Source organism: Strix uralensis, chromosome 2 (assembly GCF_047716275.1).
Source record: "Strix uralensis isolate ZFMK-TIS-50842 chromosome 2, bStrUra1, whole genome shotgun sequence".
Classification (NCBI taxonomy): domain Eukaryota; kingdom Metazoa; phylum Chordata; class Aves; order Strigiformes; family Strigidae; genus Strix; species Strix uralensis.
In genome coordinates, this window is record NC_133973.1 from 40,257,727 (window position 1) to 40,283,635 (window position 25,909).

General features: G+C 37.5%; 1 protein-coding gene across 20 annotated transcripts in view; it reads right to left on the reverse strand.

The window, feature by feature from the left end:
- The window catches only part of KDM6A (lysine demethylase 6A), a 163,007-nt gene that overhangs the window by 56,610 nt on the left and 80,488 nt on the right, over nucleotides 1–25,909 (reverse strand). For 8 of the 20 annotated variants that reach the window (XR_012627507.1, XM_074858462.1, XM_074858471.1 and 5 more), the window contains 5 exons: nucleotides 17,284–17,404; nucleotides 6,563–6,617; nucleotides 3,684–3,718; nucleotides 1,479–1,544; nucleotides 160–253 (listed from right to left, as the gene is read on the reverse strand). Coding sequence is in view for 16 of the 20 variants with exons in the window: in XM_074858462.1 (XP_074714563.1) it covers nucleotides 160–253; nucleotides 1,479–1,544; nucleotides 3,684–3,718; nucleotides 6,563–6,617; nucleotides 17,284–17,404 (371 nt within the window). In the remaining 4 variants the exon portion in view is untranslated. Of the gene's footprint in view, nucleotides 1–159; nucleotides 254–1,478; nucleotides 1,545–3,683; nucleotides 3,719–6,562; nucleotides 6,618–8,324; nucleotides 9,289–10,037; nucleotides 10,102–15,208; nucleotides 15,225–17,283; nucleotides 17,405–25,909 lie in introns of those variants that run through there. The other 12 variants (XM_074858473.1, XM_074858467.1, XM_074858469.1 and 9 more) reach the window with 6 other exon arrangements.

Genomic DNA, 25,909 nt, shown 5'->3' on the forward strand with positions numbered 1-25,909 from the left:
CTTAATTATCTACTGTTATGCATTCTATTTTGGGTGAAAATCTCACGTATCATACTCAGTGCCTAAGACTCACTTTGAAAATGGAGCCTTAAAAAACACTGCTGAAGGCGAAGATGGAAAAAAGAAACACAGAGGAAAATAAAAGTTAATTTTACATACCTAACTGCTGTAAGACAGTTGCTTTTACTTGTGCAGGAAGGTTTTCGATCTGCAAAAGCTGTTCATAAGCTTCCTTTGCAGAGTGATACTTTCTCTGCAAAAGGAAAAAAGTAAATGGATTAATCATAAAGCTTACAACAGATCACCAATAGCAATGATTTCACAGCACTGACAGCACACAAACACATTGACAAAAAATTCTGGATTTTTTTTTTTTTTTTTTGCATACAGTGCATATGAAAGCTTTAATGAGTGACATATATATGGTAAGAGAGTAACTCAGAAATATAGTATTTAATGTAAATTGACTACTTAAAATGATTGAGGGAAATTTGCAAATTATTCAATTTGGTCAGGTCCTCATACATGCATTATGCTTCTTACACTAAAATGAATATACTGCTTTTAAGGGGAATGCTTGAATGTGAGTCTACATCTGGAAAAACCCTACACAAATTCCTCCCAGGAAATTTGTAACAGAAATGAACATCATCGGTAATTGCTGGCTGCTGTAATTTTGCCTCTCTCCTTCCTTTGGTATATTTGAACTGCCTTTTCAACATATTTGTTGTCCTGGTAAGAGCCCCACCATATGTAGAACTAAAACATAGCCATGGATTATGCCTAGAGAATGAAGATATGCTAAATAGTTTGTGTGCTTAAAGCATGGAAACAATTAAATTCTTAACTCCCTATACAAACAAGTCTTGATATAGAAAACACATTTCCAGGTTTGGATCATGGTCTTTATTGACTTCTGGAACAGTATGAGCTGTTATGTATATATTAAAGGTTAAGACTTCTCGATAGATGAATTTTTTTGTAATAATGTGAGCAATTAACTTCAGGTTACCCTAACGACAGTTGATTAACAGTGACTATATTTTAAATGCTTAATTCTTCTGTTCCTCCTCTCCTACAAAATTCTGGAAGAGATAAATGCTGAGGTCTGTTAGTAAGACTACTTTTTTTATTATTTCTAAAAATGCTATACAGTCTTCTAAGAAAAATATGCTTTCAGATAATTCAACATTATATTTCATTCTGGCAAACAGATGAAGAGAATACTAAAATAAATGGGGCCACCTAAATGCAAATGATCATGACTTATTTACATTTGTTTTATGCAAAAGTACACAGTATTGACTATGGGTGTTTTAAAAGGGACAACTTGGAAGACGACACTAAACAATATAAATAGCTATTAGAAGTTTAAAATGTTATTAGGTTCTTGAGATCTCACAATCACAAAAGACAACGCTGTTGATTTTAAAACCTTATTCTAGTCAGGAAAAAAAATTAAAGCAGCAATTACATACTTTCAAATGGAACAAGGGGAAGTTGGTAGAAAAGATTTTTAATTGGTGTTCATGAAATGCAGACAACTGGTAAGAAAACAAATAATATAAATAAATAAAATATCCATGTCCAGCAAAATAAAAACAATCAGGAAAAAATTTTAACTTTAGCATTGGGAACAAAACTCATAGTTTATGACTATGAAGAATAAGCAAATGAACAGAAGTTCACTGTATAGCATGACAGCAGAGGCAGCAACCTGGATGTCAAATCAGTAAATCTCAGTTCCTAATATTCACACTTTGAAAAAGGTTTACATGCTTGGGAGGATTCAGAAAGACCTGTTGAAATAGGGCATGTTTTCCAGGTCTAGAAAATTTTTTACTTTTGTTATTTGCTGTATTATTTATCCTTTAGAAATCTGTCTACATATATGCCTTAAAATATTATAGAAAACTGTCATAATGTTTGCATTTGGTTTTATTTAGATATTTTAATTCAAAAGATCCAAAGTCCTTGATGTTTGGCTGCATCATGAATGGTCTTAGAAATGGGAAGGGGGAGGGGCACCCAACCCAACATCTTTCTTTAGACACCGTATAAGCTACTACCCTGAATAGCAGATGGACTCACACTGCCACAGATGAAATAATAGAAACTACCCTTAAACACCATGAAAAACCACTGCTAACTCTTATCAGCACCAGGCTATTCTCTTGCTCAGAGGCTGGCAACCCATCACTTAAACTCCAGTACTGTGAAGGTATGTAATTAAGTTTTCATTAAATATTAGAGTAGATAATTTTCAAATATACAGAGGGGTTCAGAAAACTGTAGCACTGTGTCCTTTAAAAGAAACCAAGCAACCAGCCTGACTCCTAAAAAAATCTCTTTGTTGTGTCAGAGGTAATATCCAGAATGAAGTCAAGACCCTTTGTGGTTCTAAGTCTCTCAAATTCCATGAAAGAAGATACCTCTCCCAACCAGAACTGGGAGACAAACCAAGTCTAACAGCAGAAACCAATGAAACTTTTTTTGCTCTGACTTGCATTAAAATAAAGTTCCCACTGCCTACAATTGTCAGTCAGAAAGCATAGCTTAAGCACTTATAACACTGGTCACGCAATTATATATGGCACCTGGCATGGTGACCTGAGGTGTTCAGCTTTCTATTTTACTCTAGCAGATCAAAGGAACTAAGGTAGGGGATGCTTTGTTACAGAAATGTGCCAGCTGCGTTCCAGTGCTCTGAATGGAATCCGGACAGTGGCCAGGTAAGAACTGTAACAGTCCACGAAGCTTCTTAATGGTGTTTTGGGACAGGGGATTTCTGTCTTGTCATATAGCTTTGCAACCAAAGCATTCAAAAGTAAAATATCTTGTTTATCAAATTTATATCTTTTATTTATATATAAATACCTAAAGTAATTTTTCACTGTGCCATCAAAAGACAGCACTTATTTTATCAAGCTACTTTCCAACTGACTGAAAATGTAGTTTATGTCTGTCATCCATTTTAATTACCCACAGTTTTTGTTTTCATGTCACTTCCCTTCCTCAGTCATATAATCCCTGTAAACAGGATAAAAGGGCATACAATCTACATTATATGACCAGTCAGTCAAATTACAAATATACAACAGCTATTTCAGTAGCTACTTGGTTTTAATCTACTTATACTCTGGAAGCTCCATGAATGTTCTGTAATTTCCCAAAAGACTCACCTAAAAAACTCCAGTAGGATTTGATATAGTACCTCAGATCTCAAATGTTTCTGTCGCATAGATTCAGTTGAAAATTTCATGTCAAATATACTTAAAAGATGCCTGGGCAACTGGTTAGAGCCACATGCGCGTGTGTGTGTATGAGAAACAATATGAATATATATGAATTGAGAAACTACTTTTTTATGTCTATATATAACTTTTGAAATATATATATAATCTCATGAAAGAATGTTACTAAAAATTATGTTTAGGGTTTTCTTTGCACTCAACTTGGGAGACTAATAAATATGTAAGTTTATTAAAATAGCTACCCTACTTTATAGCACAACAGTCTACATATAAAACATTTTTAATTCAGCCAAAGTAAATAAAGCTTCTTTAGTGATTCGAGACTTAAGCCTAACTTTACAAAAGCATCTATAATCTGAATTCCACAGATGATTACATCATATAGTTAGAAACTCAACCACACTTTATAAAAAGGAGCTTAAAGCTTACCTGGATTTCATATAAGTGGGCAATGTGAAACTGAACTGTAAGAGTGGGAAAATCAAAATTATTAGTTTTAATGAACAACAACAACAATTACAATGTATTTTTTTCAAGTGACGGATAAACAATGTTTCACATTTATCAATGCAAAACCAAGATAAACTACATTTTGAAGATACAGAAAAGTGTTTATTTACATTGATATTTTACGCTTCATAAAACAGAACTGACAGAGAATGAACATGTATCCTAACAAAGCATGAAGACTGCAAACAGATATTGCGGAAAGGCAGTCCATGGATTTTATCTGTATTCTGAAATGCAAAGTCCATTAACCTTTCAGTAAACTTAGCAATAAAATCTCTTTAAGCAGAGATGCACAAGACAATGCAAGTAATATTTACTGTACATATCTGAGTTAGAAATATAGGTTTATTTTTTATTTTCATTCAATTGCCAAGGGACAGATTAGCTGGCTTACAGAACAGAAGACTACATTATACACTGCCAGCTTTATACAGGATCTTAAATTTAGGTTTTTTTCCTTTTTAGGAATTGTCTTTCGTCTTTCCCCTATTAAACTGAACTAAAAGCATTAATTACAGATGGTGTTCTGATCATTACTGTAAAGCATCTTAAATTCCTCATACAATTTGCACAGAATGCCATAATACTACCAGCAGCTCTTGCAGGCAAGAAAATTGCTGGCTGGAGAAAGAAAATGAAAGTTGTTCAAGAGTAAAAGCAGAGGGAAAATTATCCTTATGCTGCTCAAATCATTAAAGAAATGCGCCTGATCTCTATGGCTTGAGAACTGCTAACCTAGACTAGCCATTGACTGGTAGATAGCTAAAAGCTAGCTGAGATGAATGTAATCCTTACTCCAATTTGATGAGGAAAGAAAAATTCCTGAGACAGACTCTCGCCTGATGTTCTTGAGGAGTACAAGTAAGAAAATACCTGTGTTTGTGCCAAGCTCAATTTATTTCAATTAGACAGATTTCCTTCTCTTGAAGCTACAGAAGAGTGTGTCACAGAGGTTTATACAGGTAATTTGGAGTTCCAGGGTTTCTCTCTGGGTCACAAGGGAGAGGAAAAGCTCCCTTTGTGAACTGCTTTGTCCATCACTATAAAGAAGGTAGCCAGTGCACTTCAGAAACCAGGTCATAATGAAATGCATCATCTAAAATCTTAATAAACTTCTGGTGTTCCTTTCTAAAGGGCACATAACACACCCATTATGTTTACCACATCGTCAAACTTTACTCTGTATTGATGAAAGAAAAACCTCCGCTTTTGTTCTGGGAGTTTCATTATCTAAAAAATCTCTCATTTTTTTCCCCTCATAGCAAAATCCCTTCAGTGTGAAGCTACACAAGGAAGCCATGCCACACAGGGGAAAGAAATTAAAGGTGTCATATTAGAGACTACCTAAATAGAAAGAAGACATGCTTAGTGCTCAAACATTTCTGCTAGGAACACGCTCACTGTAATGCTGTTACTCACCCAGCCTTTAGAAATGCAAGGGGTAGAATTAAGGCAATCTCAAACATTCATGTGACGGCACCTGACACCCCGGGTCAGAGTGAGTAGTACAGGAGAACCTGACAAAGTATCTCTCATTCCTCTTCACTCTCTTCCTTTGGGTTTGTCAGGCACCCTGTTCAAGGCCACAGGGCAATGAAGCTTTTACATGGGGCCATATCTTTACATAAATCTGGGGGCAGAGGGGACTGTGGGGGAAGGGTTAGGAAAACCTTACAAAAATTCAGAAATACAGTGAAAAATCAATAAAAGTTAGTGAGAAATAATATGAATTAACATGAAATGTAATAAAGAATCACGTATCTGGTAGAAAACAATAAATGCCTATTGATTTAGGAAGAATTCTGCAAATAATTTCACAAAATTATCTGTGCCTGCTCCTGATAAGTGACAAAGCTTTGGAGAAGACCTTGGTAGCACAGTTGGCTCCTTGGTACCGATACAGCCAGCAGTTTCACCCATGTAAACAAACCCCCTTTCATTACTCCTGCTGATACAATATTCACAATTCCATCCAGCTCTAAATTAAAGTAGTAAAGAAATGCTTTTAAATACTTTATCCAATGCTTCTGAAGTTAGACTTAGGAGGTAACTTAAGCTCAACACCAAGAGCAGCATGAAGGCACCTTAAAAACTGAGAGAGTAATTTTCTTAACAACTGTCTGCCTTTTAATTCTTACAGACTCCAAAACATGCAGGAACATATACTTATTCTTGCATACAATTCCACTAACTATGGATAAATACCTGCAGGATGCTCTGTAACAGCCTACAGTACACAAATGCATATAATAGATCATAGTACACTAAAAGATTAATGTGTTCAAGTAGACTAATATATAGTTGACACCTAATAAAGCAAACAATCAAATTACATTTTGTATTTTTTCTTACTTCAACAGCTTAAGACTGATGCTGAATTTTAGATCTATAAATTTAAATGCCATTAAAATGATCACTGAAAAATGACTGATTATCAAGATGCCACGAAGTTTTAAATAATTACTATTAAATGTGTGCCATGGCACAAGCACTGTGTTTATAAATAAATAAATGAATGAACAGTCAAATACTATGTTTCCTCCAGAACTCAAGTCTTCATAGAGATTAATACATTAAGTCTCAAGTTTTACTTATTCCATTTACTAAAAGAATCTACAATTCTAGTGGAATATCTGTCTCCACTGACAGGTGGAGACAGGTTTTGTAGTATCCCTCTCTCAGTACTGAGTCTTTCGATTTTGAAAGATTGGTTCATTAAAAATTAATACAGTTGTGAGCATAAGACTTAAAAAAATAATCTACAACAAAATAAATGGAAATACTTATAGGTTACTTACTTTCAGCGTTAGACAAAGTGCAGGGATTGCAGTCAATCAAAGCTAACTGAAAATGCTGGAAAAAAAGAATGATTTGTTTTTCAAACAAAGCAATACTAGCACTCTGGCAAATTACTAAGAATAAATCAATTTTGTACTTGAAAATCAATACTGCATTTTATCATGTGTCTTAAAGAAAACAATCTTCAATTTCTGTTCAACTGTTTACTAAAGTAAATTTTTTTATTGCAGATGCAGCAATGCTTCTAGCAATGTAAGATGGCAACAGACATCTTCACAAAATGACCAGGATAACATCTGGAAGAATGATTGCATCAAATGAATGGTCAAAACTGGAAGGACAAGTTTTCCTCAGAATACATAACTGGGAATGTAGCCATCATACTAACTCATAGCCTCATGGAGATAAATATCAAAGCTCTCAATTTGTCTATATAGAAAACCAGAATACTCTTCCTTCAAATTGAGTGAAGTCTTTTTAAAAAATTGATCTCTTGTCAAAAAGCACTTAAAATGAACACCTTTACATTAAAACATGAGTTCATAAGTTCTTACATCCTCTCCTGCAGGTATTAAGATAACTTCAGTTAAACATTAAAGCTTGTTTATTTTTAATCACTTTTCCTCAAGAGATATGAAAAATATATTTTAAAACATCTTTGCACTCTGAAGTTCTGAGCCAAGTATTTCACTCTTCTAGAAAGAAGGTCACACAAGCAGAGCAATGAAGTCTGTCTGCCAGAAAGCCTGGATGTGAGCAATCATTTCACAAGTGTCATGCTAATTCAGTGATCACTATTTACAGTTTGGAACTCAACCAAGTGTGTTAAAATGAATGGAACAGTTATACAAACTCAAGTGCCTCTGAACTTTTCCATAAACTTCATAGAAAATTCCTACACAGTGTAAATTTGGATTAACATATTAATTCAATAGAGAATAAGGCCTAGGAATATAGGAACCTAAGAGCATATAAAACACTACTGTTAATAAACACAGTTATCTACAAAATACAGTTTCAGGTGACTTCTAATACACAAAACATTACTGATGCTTTGGTGTTCTTTATTTTGTTAGCACAAAAAGGATAATCTAGCTCGAGGTGTTCAGGATGCCAAACTAGGTGGCATTAGGAGCTTATTAGCGTAGCTGGGAAGGAAAAGAAAATCCTTATTAAATGGATGCATGTGCAACTCGCTTCCAGTACTGTCAGAGTCAGAGCTACTAGATACTACATAACTTTCCTCATGGTCCTAATATAATACCTTGTGTATAGCATGTCTGTATAACACATATCTCAAAGATTTGTAAGAAGAGTTTAACAGACCACCAAATTTCTAAATAACCATTTTTAACTGAAAAATTATTAGCGAATTAATGCATTACCCGTAGCAAAGCATAAAAAAAGAATGCTGACGCTCTCATGAGCTCTGCAAGGCACAGTGATACAGCTTACCTCCTCACTGACTTCTATCAACAGGATTTTTAATACACAACAGCTTTTAAAAAAAATGAAACAAACTCAAGTTGAATGATAACACAAATGTATGATTTTCAATGAACATTTTAGCGGTAACATTCCCAGAAGAGAGCACAGAAAACAATGAAGCCACATATACATTACTTGTAAGATAACTTTTAACCTTAGAGTGAGCATTAAATAATAGTTTCTAAATATTAAATATTAGCTTATTTTTCTGCCTTGCCTCTTCCTATTTCTAATGTTCAGCAGTCAGACAACTTAAAATCTCCCCTCACTTACATTGCAATGCAGGTTGTGTGCCTCAGAGACATCCTTTAGTCTGTTACCATAGTGATTCTACTAAGCAGGCAACTTAAAAAAAAAAGACTAAATAAAAATAAAATGCTCTACTTTACATTGCATTTTGCCTGACAAAATAAAAAAAAGGAACAGACGTATATACTTTGGCCTGTACACTAAGTACACTGATCTAAATGGTACAAGATCCTTTTTGCACAGATGTGTCATCTTACACTGTCACTAACAATTAATATGAAAAGATAAAGCAGAAAGGAAGATTTACTCTCACCTAGCAATGCTATTATAAAAAATAAGCAGATCTAAAGAGAAACGATTGACAACTGTTCTGCAGTAGCTTTTCAGAAGAGTTATTGCAATAAGAGTCACTGAGATAAAGCAGGCAACCATATAAGAAAATCTAATCATTTTAATATATAAATATGCCAGTAGTATCAGGGCTGTACAGTAAAAAAAGCAGGAATATTTTCAGCAATGCCTCCTAAAAATTTAAATTCTTACTGCTACATTAGCTTTTAAATTTCAAAATCCACGTTATGAAAATTTTCTAAGTGTAGTAAATTTCTGCTTCTACTGTTCACTAGACTACAAACAGTAAAGAAATTTATAAACCGAAGCCTATAACTACAGCAAAATAAACCATTTGCACTAAACAATTACCACAAAGCAATACACAGAAACCCCAGAACCTTTCAAACCAAGAACCTTTGAAATGCACATACACAAGCAAACCTATACCTCTTGCCAGATAAATAAAACATAGCTCCCCGTTAAGTATTCAAAATCAGACAAAAAAAAAAAAGCATGCATGCATTCTAACACATAAATCCCATCAGCCAAAAGCAGATCCACTAATCACAATTACCAGAACCAAAAAATTAAAAAAATATAGTAATCATTTCCAACTTCCATTTCTGCAACAAACAGAAGCGGCTAGCAAACATCTGCACCTCTCTCAAATATTGCAGTACTGAAGCTGGCTACTGCTGTGTGAAATAGTTATTATGCAGGAGAGGCCGCTGCAGTTCAGAGAGGACATACAATACCTCAAGGCAGACAGCAGTCTATAGAAATTCAAATCCCGAGTAAGAGGATTTACCTAGAAGGCAGTGTTCTGAATGTTAAAAAGTATCAGGCTCTCTTCAAGAGCTGCAGCTCAAGTCATAATATACCTTGATTTGTAGCCATCTGTAACTGCACAATTATCTACAGCCTATTTTGTCTCCTCTGGAGTCCTTGACTTGCCTCTGACTGTGGAAACAATTTCGAAGGTAACCTTTCCAAGGACCAGAAGTACAGTGGACTGCATATAAACAACACTGATGAAAGCATTAGGTCTGGTAGTAAAATAACAGTAATCTGACACCAATTTAGGTAACTTAGTATGTTTTCACTATTAGAATTAACACCAATTCTAACAAATTAGTCCTTTACAATTTAAGAGGTAAGTACCCACGTTTTTGTTGTTTCTTTAAGCAGTAAGTGACCAAGACAAAAAGAACCATTTTCTTCTTAGTGCAAGACTTTCAGTACTGTCTCTATTTACATCCAAGCCTGAGACCTCAAAATAGTGATTCTACTCCCCCATCCTCCTCTCGAGGATGACATTAGCAAGTTTAATAGCTCTCGGTTCTGCATTTATTTAGCAAGCAAGGCAAGCCATCATTTGAAACCTGACAATTCTCACAGACTTACCATGAAGGAAAGCTCCACCATGACTCAGTACAATTCTGTCAGGAGATGGCTTTTTCTGCCTATGTGACCTAGGTGTGATGCCTATGCTCCTCAGAGCAGCCTTTGTTCAGATAAGTAGGACACAGAAAGCCTTGCGTAATCAGCCGTGGCAGAGCGCCAAGCCTCCATTTGCCAGGCATGTCTGGGGCCAGGGGAGAGGGTCAGGAGAGGACCTGCTACATGTGCTGCTACATGAGCTCACTGCTCCGCTCTCCTGCGTCTTCCGAATTCAGAACAAATTCATCTTGTGAGATGAAGGTTTGTGTAGTGTAAACACTCAGTTACTTTTGTCCAACGTTCAAAAAAAAACCCTCAACACTGAGGAAAACTGTTACATGGACAGGGCAGAAGAAAGCTGCTTGAGGACAAAAGAAACGAAGGTCACATAAACTGAGTAACAGCAGTATGTTCAGACGAATCTCTTGTTTTGACTAGCTGTAAGAGAAAAAATCTTTTCAAACAGAAAGATCAGAAAAGCTGTATTTTCACTAACCAAACGAAGGTTGCATTCAAATTTACTGACCAACATCTTACATAGTGCACCACAGTGTTTTTCACAAAGCTATCTCAATACTTGTGTTGCCTGTGTGTTTTATCATTATTTGTGCAACATCAGAATTTAGTTATTCCTGTCTTAACAGCCCAAAGGACTGCCAGCAGCAACAAAATGCTATAGGGAAGCGGAATGACTGGGAAGCTTGCCCCCGCTGCTGCATCACCACAGAGCTGAACCGCCCTGAGCTGGGGTCGTTCCAGGACCTGCAGCACTCTGCCTCCAGCCCACACAGCCACCCAGGCTGAACTGAAGCACAGCATAATCCTTGCCCGGTATCTGTGGCTACCTAGCCAGTATGCAGAGCTAGGTACTACTGCGTGCCCTCAATGCTGCCTTTCAGTTACAGTTACAGCTAATAAACCTGGACCAAGACACCTCTCACGAGGAGAAGGCCCCCAAATGAAGTGAGCGTACCAGGACCAATACTCATTAGCTTGAATGCTCAACTTCTGAGTCAACCATTTCTCTTCTCATGGTTTGTTCTTCCCCCCCGCCCTCCCCAGCAAATCATGGAAGACGCTACACAGCATGTTAATTCAATTTTACCATTTACTTGTCTTTGTAATCATGATATTTCTAAAACACTCCTACAGTTTTCTTTCATAGGAAAACTCCAAAATTACTCAAAAACCCAAGCAAAACTAAGACAGAAGAAAACACTTAGTAGGCCAGACACTGTGATATCACGATCCACTGTCAAAACCAGTTGCACCAGTAACTCTCCCGCAGTTCAATTACAGTGCCATGATTCATGAGAAAACTTTCATGTTTTTACTTCTTGTGTATGTCTCTCCATCATACACATATGCAGACTACAAAGGCACAGAGAGCATTTTCATTCTCAAATGCTGTTTTCCATCCAGTAACATTTTTATTAAATTATTAAAATAATCCTTTGACTCATTTCATCTTGCCTTCAACAAAACGCTTTTTAGGTGAAGTGCTTGAAATCTTGGATAGCCACTTGCAATAGCTAAAGCTCTTTGTTTTGTTTTTTTACCTAAAAATGTCACTAATTAGTTTCTGGTAGAATTACAGACATCAAACAAGACATAAGAAATTAAAACTTCTCATAACTGTATGTATGTTTGACTAGTTAATTTTCCTTTAATAATTAAAAATACATAAACTTTCAATTTAACATGTTTAAGCTTTAAAATTATTAATCTAAGCACATGTGAAAGATAACTAGGTTGTGAAACAGCACTTGAAGGCTTGAAAATACAAATTTTCACTTTCGTAAGTACATTTTTATTTATTACTGAAAAAGAACATAAAAAATGAAAATATGTCTATCACAGCTACATGTTGGCATACAATAGCTGCAGTAGCTAAAAATATCTTTCATGAAGATATATATATATAGAGAGGAGAATTATTTGAATACATGATGGAAAAGTGACTGACTATAAATAAGTATTTCAAGCTCTTCATCTGTGTATCAGTATTTAATTTTTTAATATTTCATGCATATCTTCCCAATAAATTGATTCTTTTGCAGCCTTTTTCTTATCCTAATAGAAGCAATATGTCTTAACATCACTAACAAATGAGAATCTTTAGGAAAAATAATTTTAAAAATTAGAATTATATTTAAATTGATGATTTACAGGCAAGATCAAAGCATAGGCCTGAAGCAAACTACTAGATAGCTGTTTTGTGCATAAATAAGAAGGAAACAATTCTAAAAGTGAAAGGCAGAATCAGTATTTCTACTAAAAGGCAGATGATTGAAAACATGAGAAATTTAGTTCTCATTCTTCTAAGGGTTTTGTTGCTGGGTACAGGATGCATCTGCAATCCTTAAAAACCAAACAGATTTCCCAAAGCACAACATTGCTTGGTTTGCTATAAAATAACCTGCTCGTGTCCAGAGTCTCTACTGACCACTCATTAGAAAAAAACACAACCAAAAGAATTCACCACCAAAAAAACCCCAAACAAAAGCAAACAAAACATTCCCTCAGAAAACCTCCCACCCACCCACTGTTCCCTCGATGTTATCATTCTAATAAATATGAAAAACTAAGATTTCTTCTTTTTTCCCCCCTTAAGTAGTCTGACAGCAAACAATGGAAGTGGACTGAATTTTACATTCAGAGGGCTTTCAGGATCGTAGCCGTAACTCCTCACTAAAAGCACACTGCAGTACTCCAACACCAGCAAGCAGAATGTGCACCAGATGGAAGACTGGTTTCCCATAGCTGCAGTTTCCAATGTAACCCAACTATTAAACTAAACTAATACCAAAGCTGTAATCTTTCTTTTTTCCTCAGCTTCTCCATTATGTGTATCAACGGTCCCAGCTCCCCCTTTGTGTTCTATCCAGCTCTGCATTCAGCTTCCAGCTGGCACTGGGGCCGACCAACGCACAGCAACTCCCGTGTGGATGGGACAGTTCCCTTCATAGGAATTTTTCATGTCCCAACAGACCAGACCCACCACCAGTCATTTGGTGCCTCTGTTGCAAGTCAAACCAACCAGATCACCTGGTCCTCAGCTTGCAGAGCTCAAGTGGCTCTGGGGCAACATGTCACACAGGAATGTTCTAGAAACTTCTCTTCGAAATCTCTTTCATTCTGACATATTTGCTAGAAATTGGTTAAGATTCGAAAGTACTTAAGAGAAGCACTGAGACACACGCGCAAGACAGGATGATTACATACATGTATGAAATAAGAAGGCTAAAATTGAAAAAATATATTATAAATAGGAAAATTACTAGGATAGCAAGTGATATACCAGAAATAATATGGCAGGTACTGAGAAGCTTGAACATTTTTTCCAGCTACATCTACCAAACCAATAAAAAGATATATTCCTGGAGATCTTGCTTTATTCTCCTTTCAGACTATCACGGTGCCACCATAACTAACACCATCAAACACAGTATTCCTACTGTCGTTTGTAAGAAATGGCAAATAGGAAGGGCGCAGCAGGACATGTAGTAAAGTGCGAAAATGTCATGACTGTGAGGTAAACCTTAATAGTATGTTACTGCTATAGTAATCAATAATAAAATCTCCGCTCTCCCCCCGAGTCATTGCCATTCAATTTTGGAATTAACTGTACTTTTCCGATGAATGAGGCAAATTCAGCTTTTGTGTATCAACTCTGAAGGTAACACTGCCCTAACTGTCAGGTTACACAAGGACTGTTTTCTTTTCAGCTAGAATGGCCACTCTTCTTCTTCCTTAAGGTAAGCCTGAAGGCCAAGTAATTTTCACCAGCACTGGTGTTTTTGCAAGAGTTTATGGCAATGGGATAAGAGTTCTTATAGTAATCTGCAAGTCTTAACTGCAGCATGTTAAAAACATGCAAAAGCAGTAACTGATTTTGAAAAAACAGTTGATTTTATGCTTGTTAAACAGCACTCTAGTAATTATCTTGATCATCAACATCTTAAAATAGTAAAAATTAATTTCGTGCTTAAATTGCTTACATAAAATATAGATGATTTACGTTAATGCTCTAAAATTGTGAAAAACCATGGCATATATGCCCTTCAGACTCCCATTCTCCCCCTTTGCCTGAAAGACTCTTACTGACAATGACTCATCTGTTGGCAATGGTTTATTCTTAGCAATTACAGACTTAACATGAATGTTTAAATACCATCAAAAACATTATGATATTTCAAAGTACATTAATGCAACGTTGGTACAATCTGTGAAATTCAGAACAGTCACAAGCAAATACCAGATGAAAAGCTACTTCCACTTTCCGTCTCAGTGTCAAATAGAAAGCTCAAATATGAATTATGTTATTCAGAGCCCGAGGGAAAGGGTCTATGCTCAAGGCCAGTCACTAGCAGGCTGGATCCTAAGCCCCATAACCACCCTCTAAAATCCTGGAGCCTTTTAAAAAGGTCCACAAAACTAAAAAAGGCACAAGACAAATGTGTCTTTTCATTACCTTCGGTTCCTTGTCTTTCTTTTGTGAAAAGACGAGATATTCAGTCTCAGAGAATGAGACATTCTGTGAAAACATCTTTTCACACTCTTTCATCATATCTCTTCCTTATTTTTTATTCTTGTGCGTAACCACTGCACTAGCACTTCATTTTGTCCTCTTCACTAAGGAAGTATTTTCTGACCCGCCTCTCATATTCTTGTCACTCACAGAGTTCTGGCTTAAGGGTTTTTTAAACCTTAACTCAGGGATCAGTCAGATTGGCTTTTAAAGAAGCTACTGCCCTGCTTGTTCTACTTAGTCTACTCCTCAATTGATACATTCTGATGTAAAAGCTGGTATGTTTCAACCAGTAATACTTCATTCTCAAACAAAGCATATCAGTCTCAGAACTCTACATTATATCCACAGCTGAGCTGAACTAGAAACAGCTGAAACTGCTCGAGACAGAGCGGATTGCCTTACTGGATCTTTTCTTTCTTGCTCCTCACTCTTATTCTCTGCTAAGGATTGCAACCTCCATAACAAAGGTAGCAAACCAGAAACTCTACCTTAGGTGTTTCGGTTGGTAATTCCAGAGTAGAGTTTCGTGTTATGTTTTGCACCAGAAGGGGATAAAACAGCTCTACCCTTTCCTTCCCATTCACACACTCCTGCCATCTACCTTGCATTGGATCTAGCAACTGGGCAATCTCAAGTTGAGCTGGTTCAGACTTCTGATCCACCTCAGTCTGCAAATGGAAAAAAAAAATCACTCTATTCAATGCAGCAGAGGGTGCCAAACAATGCAATCAGAATTGCAAGGTGGAAAATGAGACAACCTTTTAGCAACAACCTGCAGTTATATTGATTTAAGGACAATGTGAAACTATCCTTAATGCAACCCCCTGCCCCCGTCATGTTTATTTCATCACCCTTCTGAAGATCTTCACTCTGCTCCAGGGTAAGCTGGTTTTGTTCCTGCCATTTGTTTTCTTAAGTGACTTAATCACATTTCACATAAAAGCAATGGAATTGTGATGATTTTGCATTACAAAAGATTAATTTATCAAAAATACTTCTTTGGTGTTTTTCCTATTCGTAGTTGGTGTATTACAAACTAGAAGTTTGGTATACTCAAAATCCTTCTCATAAGCGACCCTTTTTATTTTGCAAAGTTGTGAAAATCAAACTCAGTAAATTATTTAGATTGAATTCTCGTAATATCTATTTAAATACTTGATTCAGTGATAGAATTACATATTTCATGACCCATAAGGAAAAGGTTATTTATTTCTTTATCAATTTATTCTATTAAAAATTAAAATGCAGAAGTTCCTTCCACTACTTGACTACAAGTTTACTACCTTCTTGTAAATCTACTCTTCTGTTTTGTCCCTGACTTCTTTAAAAATAAACCCAAAATGTACTACTTTATCACTTCTTTTATTTCCTATGTATCATGACAGCCAATACTAAATCCATGCTAAAGTATAAGGAAATAGAACCACCCAAAGTAGCACATAATCCCTTTCCCAACACAGTGATCTATCTCTACCTCCCCTTGCTCTCTTTCGCCATTCATTGCACTGAATCTTTCCTACTTCTATGCCATATCATTCTCTCTAATCACAGTTTTCAACTCCACCTGTCTCTGTAGGTGAAATCTTGGACTCTGGATGAAAAAAGGAAGCTTGATAAAAGAAGTGCTTGCCATTATTACAAATACTGAAAGGAAAAATTGAGAGTGACACTCTACTCTTTCAAATCTTGGACAATGTGATTCTGATAGCCTCACAAATACAACTTCCAGGAAAACAATGTGCCAGGAAAAGGAAGCCACAAGATTCTTGAAAACAAAACATTTAATGTTTTCAGTAGTTTTAAGAGAGATTAATATGCAGAAATACGTTTATAAATTACACTTAATTACAAAATTCTCAGCGCTGCAGGTGTATCTCCCAGCACATGAAACTCTGTTAAAGAACACTTCCTTTTTCCAAGACACACATATCTAAATTTAGAGGCCAGGAAGGAAAGAACATGAGGATAAAGTAGGCAACGGAAGGAATAAAAAAAAAAAAGGGGGGGCAAGCATGTTGAATAGAGGGAGATAAAATGACAGATTACAATCAGAGACTGAAAAGAATGCAACCAGTAAAAAAATTTAAAGGAGTACAGAAGAAACAAAGTACTGTATTAACACAAACGATTTCTAACTGATTAGTCAGAAATTGTTGCCTTAGAAGCTGACTCTCCAGGGGAAATAAAAGAATGATTAACTGCTAGAAAAAGTTGAAACAATATTAAAAAAAATGGTATGAGAACATTATATTGCATAAAAGCTTTCTATTTTTAAGAACTTCCAGTTTACAACAGTGCAGCTGGGGCGGGGGGCGGGGGGGAAGAGAATAGCAAGAAATCCAAGCTGTTAATTCTTCTCTTCTTCTTCCTCCAATTTTTTGTATGTCCTCAGCCTCCCCCCAAAATGTACTGTTTTCACAAGAGCCCTACACCAAATTTTTGGAGTATCAGTGGTGATCTATAATTTTGCTAGGCTTTTCTGAGTGTTTCTAACATCAAACACACCTCAAATCCTACCCTTACTCTGTCTTTAGACTAAGATACTTCATACTGAAGCTCTTCTATTTCGAAAGCAGGCAGTATTTAACCGCTATACACTTATGCATTCCTTGCAGCTTTAAGAGGCAACACAACTTGTAATAAATGTTAATTCAATTTGAATGAACTTAAACCTACCTTTAAACTAGACTCATAGTCTGTGTTCACTTTGAACATAAGCCCAAGTCGCAAATGAATTTCCTTGGCTCGACAAAAGCTGGGATCAACATAAAGCGCCTCCTGAAATGCTTTAATTGCCCTGAAAGAAAAACACAGATTAAAAAGTTATTTTTTACTGAAGTATCACTTTATAATCAATATTTATATGACTAGCAGAAAGTGGATCAGAAAGCACTGTTACAGAACAACGTATCAAAATAACGGTTTACATGCAATGCTTTTGGTGCATGGCTTTTGATTCTTCAAGGACTGGGTAATTTTGTACTCCAGATACCCTGGTATGTTTGAAAGTCTAATCTTTTCTATTAATTTAGAGAAACTAATTTGCTGCGTGAAATACAGTAACGTATCTGCTGTTTCAGAAAGGATGACTCTGGAATTAGTAACAAAATTAGAGTAACTTTAGAATGATACAGTGATCACTCATGTCACAACCAACTACTAGGTTGCTTTTGATTCCAGGTAGGGCAGACCCCCGAGAGCAGCAGCAGAACAGAAGGCCTAGAAGGAGAGATCATGCACATCTCTTCCCACTGCACCAACCTGCTCTGTTTTCCACTTGGTCCTCTCTTTCTTAGCACCATCGCCATGTAGGGACTCAATTAATACCTACTGCTCCATGACTTTCCAGTCACTCAGTTACCTCCAGCAAAACATAGATATGAAAGCCTGGTGCCTCCTCCCACTGTAACTTCTTTTTCATATTCCCATGATAGGTGAAGATGGCTCTGATTCTATTTCCTTGCCTTTAAACCCTCTCTACACATGCCCCTGTTCATGATGGCACTGTACCAGATAAAACAAAAATGCTATGTAACAACTGTATCTTGGAGCAGAAAAGACATGATTCTAAACAGGACTGTTTTGCCTCTCAGGCCAACTGCGTAAAATTAGGACTGCTGAAATGCAACTAAAAGATAATAGGTTTAAATTCACAGAGGAATTGAGAAAGTAGCTAAGAACCATTGTGTTAGCTCGCCTGAAATCCAATGACAGGTTGAAACAAAATACCTTCACATACATCACTGCTTGTACAATGACAGAAATCAGCATCAGTCTCATTCAGGGTAGATTCAAGCACCTAGGCCAGGGAGCACAGTCCCATCTGCTGTCCCAGGCAACCCCAGAGATAGACGCTGAGCAGGCAGATGACAGGCAAGCCTATGGGGAGAATTGTACCCACTGTGGAGCAGCACAGGGACACTGGACAGAACTAGTCACAGTGCCTAAAAATTACACAACGTTTAGGCAACTTGATTTCACTCCTACTCTCCAAGTGCAGTATTATTTATAAGGACAAAAGGTTAGCAGCTGCAACAGAAAATTCAGTAAATATTTCTCATAGACTTTTTTAGTCACAAAACACATAAACCATCATTTTTTAATCCATGAGCAAAACCACCTCTGCTCCAAAATTCTTACAGGTTTTTTCATTCTTGATGGCAAAGCAAACCAAAGGCACAGAACTTCCTCTAGACAATGCAACAAACTCATTTGTACCTGAAGCATTATCTGACTTGTTTAAAATAACTTAAGAGCAGATAGGCTAAAAAAATATTACATTTCTATTGTGGAACTGAGTTTCCTTTATTACAATCTTTCTGAAAGACTTTCCTTACCTTGTACCCTACTTTTCTGCTTACATAAAGAAAATGAGCAAGTGAAGCACAAAAGGGACAAACTTACACCAGATAAGCAGTCTTTCACATCTCACCTAAACCTCGCTGGAACAGTATGGGTGGTGATGAATCACACACCTCAGTATCTACACTGAAATTGTAAAAAACAAGGATCCCTGTCTCCTAACAGTGTGCTCACCATCACATACAAGAACACCACTCAAACTGGAAGGCCAAAGACTGGACTGATTACTAAATATCAGCACATATTTTAAGCTATGCTTTTGTTATGCCAAAGTATAGATTTTATGATTATATATTTGCATCTCTTGTCTTAACTCTAATAGGGTACTCAGTATGTTAGCCACTGGTATTTAAAATCCATTATTTGCATCCTGTTCAAAGACCGTATCCTAAGTTCTAAAAAGGAATAAAACCTGTGTCTATGGTCCCCATCAAAGACAAGACAAAAACCAGGAACAGACATTGCTGTTCTATACCACATGGGAGATTGTGACCACACTCATATACACTGTGAACTTCACATTCATCACATTTCAGCTAGTTTGTTTGGTCAGAAAATAGTATTTCCGTATTTCTCCTATGTCATGTCTCAATCACTAAGATCACTGAAACATGGATTTCTAAAAAATCTTAAGAGAAACTGTAAGAGACAAAATTATTTTTACAGTCTCTTGCTTACTGAAGAGGAAATATTATTCATTGCCACACTGAGGAATAGAGTTAAACAAAGCCACAAGTAAAACAAACAACTTTTAAGGACAGTTTTGAAGTTTAGTTTGAAGGTATACTGTCATTCATTCAAAAGAACAAGAACGTTGCCTACCCTGTCTTTCAGAGAAGCACAGAACTTAAACCAGTAAATAAAGTTATCATCAGTGGACAACATGAAAAGACTGTCACGTTTAGTACAGAACCTGCTCGTCACAGACAGCCCCTATGAGGTCTGTGTAATGTTTATCTCTGTGCAGGCGATACAGCAACACCATTCACCCTAGTCTAAGCTGCTTGTGGAGTCAGGTTCAACATTAGTAGTTTTCACAAGTCTTTGAGCTAACATTATAACCCAACACAATTTTCCAACTAAGACAAGCCCAACATGTACAAGGAGGAAGAAAATTTTTAACACAAGTCATCATTCTTCCAGACACAAGCTATGCAGGAAGTAACAGCATGCTTTTCAACCCACTTTGATGGATGCTTGGAAAAATATATCCAATCAACCAAGTCAAACCAAAACTCTCTGTACCCTTTTAGACACTGTTTGAGTTATCACGCTAACAGCTAAATAGTAACATTCTAGCTGCACATTTCAGTTGTATTTGATCACTCTTAAACTGATGGTTTCGGGAGGAAAGGCGGAGATGCTTTAAAAACATTATTTCTGTGAAATGTTAAAAAATTCAAAGAAACGCACTCAGGGAGCATTGATTGCTCCCATCCACTGCATTGATCTGGCAATGGAATGGACACACTGGTAGAAAGTCTGGTGAAAGACTCTCCACTTAAAAATTTTCTTTCAGTGTCTAATATATGTTGGATTTACATTTAAGAATGAATCTGTATGAACTCAAAATACTACGAACTCCTGGGTCAGTGTCTTGCTCGCATGTTAAATTCTGTATCTTTGGATGTCATAATAAAACCTAAAAGATAATTCTCAAAGGTAACATAAATTTAAACTTATAATGAAGCATAATTACAGCAGTAAATTAAGGGGAAAATGTAAGAATACACCAGATATTCCTCAAAGAAGCTTTTCTAACTAAAACCCATGTATTTCATATTCTCCGTTCAAAATATTGGCCTCCATCTTTCTTAAATCTATTGTTAATTCTATATAGATTATGCAATTTGTAGTTTTTCCTGAATGACAATCACCAATAGTAAGAAATATAAACTACTTCCACTACTTCTGTGAAAAGGGGCATCATCAAAATTTCACAAATAAAGCGATCTGAAAGGCAGCATTTTCAACAATTTCTACCAGTGGAAGGTGCTCATGTCTAATTTGGCAATTGTAGCCTGATTTTAAATATAAATAGTCAATAGAATTTTCATAGAATAAAACTCTCAAACTCTGAAAAGACCTTTACTTACTAACTCTTATGGACAGACAAGCAATTCTACACCATAGCTGAACTAATACTGTTCTAATTTTGCCTATGGGAAACATTTAAACAAAATAGCAATGCACTCAGAGCTCCAGACTCAGTCCCTTACTACATCAATGGCAAAACACCTGTAACATCACTGACATCCATTTCAATTGTAAGCACTCAACAACGTCCAACACAGATGGCGTTAGTGCTTGGTCCAGGTTGGTAGAACACAGAAGGAAGCAGACATGAGAAGTGGAAAGTGGGAGCCAGTGTTGTGGTAGTAAAGGGAAATGAAAGAGAATATGGCCCAATGTTGGTAACTGCAGTCCTTTCTGGCCCATCTGTTTGACTGAGTTGGGCCTTCTGGATAGCGCAGGATTCACTTGATCCTTGTACAGATCTTTGTTTGCTCTTAAACATCATTAATCCAATTTCTGTCCTCTGTCCAAGCCTACATCCAGAAAGATATGAGTCTAGAGGATCCAAGGCATCCAAGTTACTCAGATGTTTTGCCTCAAAGTTCTATGGTTTGACCGAAACCAGAAGAGCAGATATAACCTAATAGCTTGATGATCTGTCACATATGAAGCAGGACTTGGCTTAAGAGGCTAACAGCTTCCTTCAGAGATGATGGCACACAGCCTTCCTCAAGTAGGTTGTTAGTCTCCACCATTAATTAAATGGCCTTCATGCAGACAGAGCTTTTCATTTTTAATCCTTCAGCAGACTAAACATATATTAGTCCAAAGGATAAATCATCAAATGAAGGGCTAAGAGCTCTCATACTGCAGAAAGAAATGACAGTCATCAGCAAGAGACAACTTTTGGTTTGTTCTCTGAAGATACCAACAATGGCCTGGTAAGAAACAAATTTGGTTGAGTCTACTAGAATTAAATTAGAGTTTTCTCCAAGAATGGGAGCAGTTCCACTAACAGGCAGGAAAGCCCATCTAACACTCAACAAAACAGGAAAGCAGGACTGGAAAACAGACACTATGGAGGATGAAAAGCAGCTCTGGACTTACATTTTACACAGCACTGCTACAGTTATTCAAGAAAAATAAAAATGACATGAATCTATCATCTCCAAATCAAGACTTCCAAAATCAATACTGCAGCTATCTTTCCACCCACTCATCTATACAACAATGCCTGCCATTATGAAAGTGAAGAAACCAGCTGAATAATAATTAATAGAAGATTATATTAAACATTTAGTGAACTCTCATAAGACTTTTATTGGAAGGTTTTACTTGGATAGACTGTGAATAAAATCAGCTTTGAACTAGGCAAAAGAGTATAATAAAATAGCATCAATTTAACTATTCAAAAGCTAACACTTGTAGGTTTCAAACAAAAAACATGGAAATCAGAACGAGCCTACAAAATAACAGAACATAACTTTAATATATCAGGAAAAATACTTGATGCAGCTGGAGTGAAACTTTTTCTTATTCTTTGTCCTCTTCCAATTTTTTGACCACCTATTCTAAGCCTCACGTAATTTCATAGCCTCACTAACGAAAATGATGTGAGGCTGTGATGGACAAACTTCTATTTGAAACTCATAATCATAGTTTGAAGATAAACAATGTTCAAATACAGCAGTAGTCAGGACACTACAATTTTATTAAATATTTTTACAGACTTTAGATACAAATCCTCTGTCCTAGGGTTGTAACAGCTGAATGGCAAAATATTTTGACCAGCAAAGTCTTTAAACATTTCTCTAGAACAGCAGCTGAGAGTAGTTTTTTCCCAGCGTTAGCAGATATTATGCATTTTCACTAATCCAAGAAGTGGTTTGATATCCAATCACAGAAAGATAAGAGAACAGAAGAGGAAGTTAATTGCCACTTCGTTAAAGGTTAATTACAATTAGTATGTGTGGTCTACGTGTACATTCCCATTTTATATACCTAAAAAATACATATATAGACCTCAACACCTGAAACCTGAGAAGTATTTGACAAAGCAGTATCCACACAGTGTGTGTTTAAATTCTGCCCTGTTTATGAAGGTAACTACAAACACCACACCAGCTGAAAGGACTCTGACAGAACAGGGAAAGAAGCATGAATACAGATGTGCACCTTGAAGATCACAATTTACTGGTAAGCAAGATGATCTTCTACTCTCAAATTATAGCCCTCCTGGACTTTCCATTGCAGGTGTTTCCAAAGCAGGAACTCGACAGACTGTCAATTACCAGTGCAATATCACTGTCAGATGGGTGACTCTCAGAGCCTCTCATGCAAACCGCAGCCACTGGACTATTTCATCAAATGCTGTGCGCCCTCCACAATGGCACAAACCACTGATACACCTGGAGGCGGGCAGAGCAGACATCACATTTGATGAAGCAGTCCAGTGGCCACTGTGCATGATGAGTGGGGTGTTCCCACACAAGTGAAGGAGGTCCCCACTAGGCGGTTTGCATTCCAACCCACCCCACTACCCACTCAACTACTCTGTGTGGAAGAGACCAGTTCCTTGGATCTGCCAACCAGTCATAAACAGCTTGAGAACCATCTGAAGGATCTGGTCCTGATGGAAAAAAACAAACAATAACCCCCTCAAAGACAAATCTTACTGTGTTACTAACAGCTTGCCCCTGAAAAAAAAATACATGCATTGATAGAGGGAGCAAAGAAATGCAAAGAACAGCACACGACTCTCTCTCTGCCATAGGCAAACAGCAACCACCATAAACCAATAGTTTCTTGGGTAGATAAGGTGTGCAATACTGAAGGCTGGCACACGAGACTACTGAAAAAAAGTTCACATTTCACTGTAGACCTCAGTACTTTAAAAGCAGTTTAAACAGCTGCTTTACTATTTCAGGATGACTGTGAGAACAAAACTTCATTTTTTGGAAAAAGATGAAAGAGAATGACAGCCAGAGAGAAAAAGAGAGAGACCAGACTCCTTCAGCTAAAGTAAACGGTCCAGTGTGATTGGCGCTAAGGCCATCTCACAGGCAATGGTAAGTTTTGTGTGTTCTCCTGTAGGTACATGGGAAAGAATGCTCCTGCCTTGCTGAGGACTTCAAAGGACTTCTAGGAGAAAAGAGATTCTCGGGTGTCTGGAGGCCTGCAGCGTGACCAAGAGATGAGATGCAGTAGCACAGACAACAATTGAGGGCTACTTTCTGCTGTCTGCTTGGCCTCTGGAGGGTTGTGGAATTCAGCAGCAGCAGAGATGAGATGTGGAGAGCCTGCTCAGTTGCTCGCATGTTGGAGATGGAGGTGCTACACTCTCTCAGCTGGGGTTGTATATGCTTGCTCCCTCTTGTCCATTAAATGTCTTTACCTGAATTAGCTAAGAATAATGAAAGACTGCAGCTGTCTTCTTGATGTCAAGATCCAATTTTGAATCAGGGTTGAAGAGGGGAAAAAAGTTTTTTGTGCTGAACTCCCATGTCCTTGCTCCAAGGAGTCAAACTTATGCTAACAGGAGGAATTCCAGCATACAAAACACCCTGGCTTACAGAAGTGCCAGGATGCAGCAATGCAAAAAGACTGGGCTGGCTCTGAGGTTACTTTAAAGGAGACAGGTATCTTCTAGATATCGCTTGATATTGAATAGATGACGACAGTGCTTCCGTTTTGGCGATGATGGCTGTAGAAGGGCCAAAAAGTTCCAGTCAGAGGTGACAGATTTTCCTCCGGTAGTCTGCAACTTTAGCTATGATGGTGAGGAAAAGGGTCTGATCATCTCTTGCACTAGTCTTTGGCTTTTTTCAGGACTGTCCCCCACAAAAGCAGGTCATCTCGAGTGCCACTAAAAGTCATATAATGGACAACCAGGGGATCAGGCCTAGTCAGCATGGGTTTATGAAAGGCAGGTCCTGCCTGACAAACCTGATCTCCTTCTATGACAAGATGACCCGACTATTGGATGAGGGAAAAGCTGTTGATATTACCTACCTGGATTTTCGAAAAGCATTCGACACAGTTCCCCATAGGATTCTCACAGAAAAATTGGCTGCCAATGGCCTGGATGAGCAAACAGTCTGCTGGGTCAAGCACTGGCTGGATGGTCCCAGAGAGTGGTGGTCAATGGAGCTAAATCCAGCTGGCGGCCAGTCACAAGTGGTGTTCCTCAGGGCTCGGTGTTGGGACCATTTCTGTTTAACATCTTTATTGATGATCTTGATAAGGACATAGAGTGTATCATCAGGAAGTTCGCAGATGACACCAAGATAAGCGGGAGTGTCGATCTGTATGAAGATAGGGAGGCACTACAGAGAGACTTGGATAGATTGGATTGGTGGGCCAACGTTAACAGGATGAGCTTCAACAAGGACACGTGCCAGGTCCTGCACTTGGGCCACAACAACCCCATGCATCGCTACAGGCTTGGGGAGGTGTGGCTGGAGAGCTGTGTGGAAGAGAAGGATCTGGGGGTTCTAACTGACAAGCAACTGAACATGAGCCGGCAGTGTGCCCAGGTGGCCAAGAAGGCCAACAGCATCCTGGCTTGTATTGGAAATAGTGTGACCAGCAGAAGTAGGGAGGTGATAGCCCCCCTGTACTCTGCACTGGTGAGGCCACACCTTGAGTATTGTGTCCAGTTTTGGGCACCTCAATACGAGAGAGATATCGAGGTGCTGGAGCGAGTGCAGAGGAGGGCAACGAAGCTGGTGAAGAGCCTGGAGAACAAATCCTATGAGGAGAGATTGAGGGAGCTGGGACTGTTCAGTTTGAGGAAGAGAAGGCTGAGGGGAGACCTCATCACTCTCTACAACTACCTGAAAGGACATTGTAGAGAGGTTGGTGCTGGTCTCTTCTCACAGGTTAATTAGTGATAGAACAAGAGGGAATGGCTTTGAACTGCAAC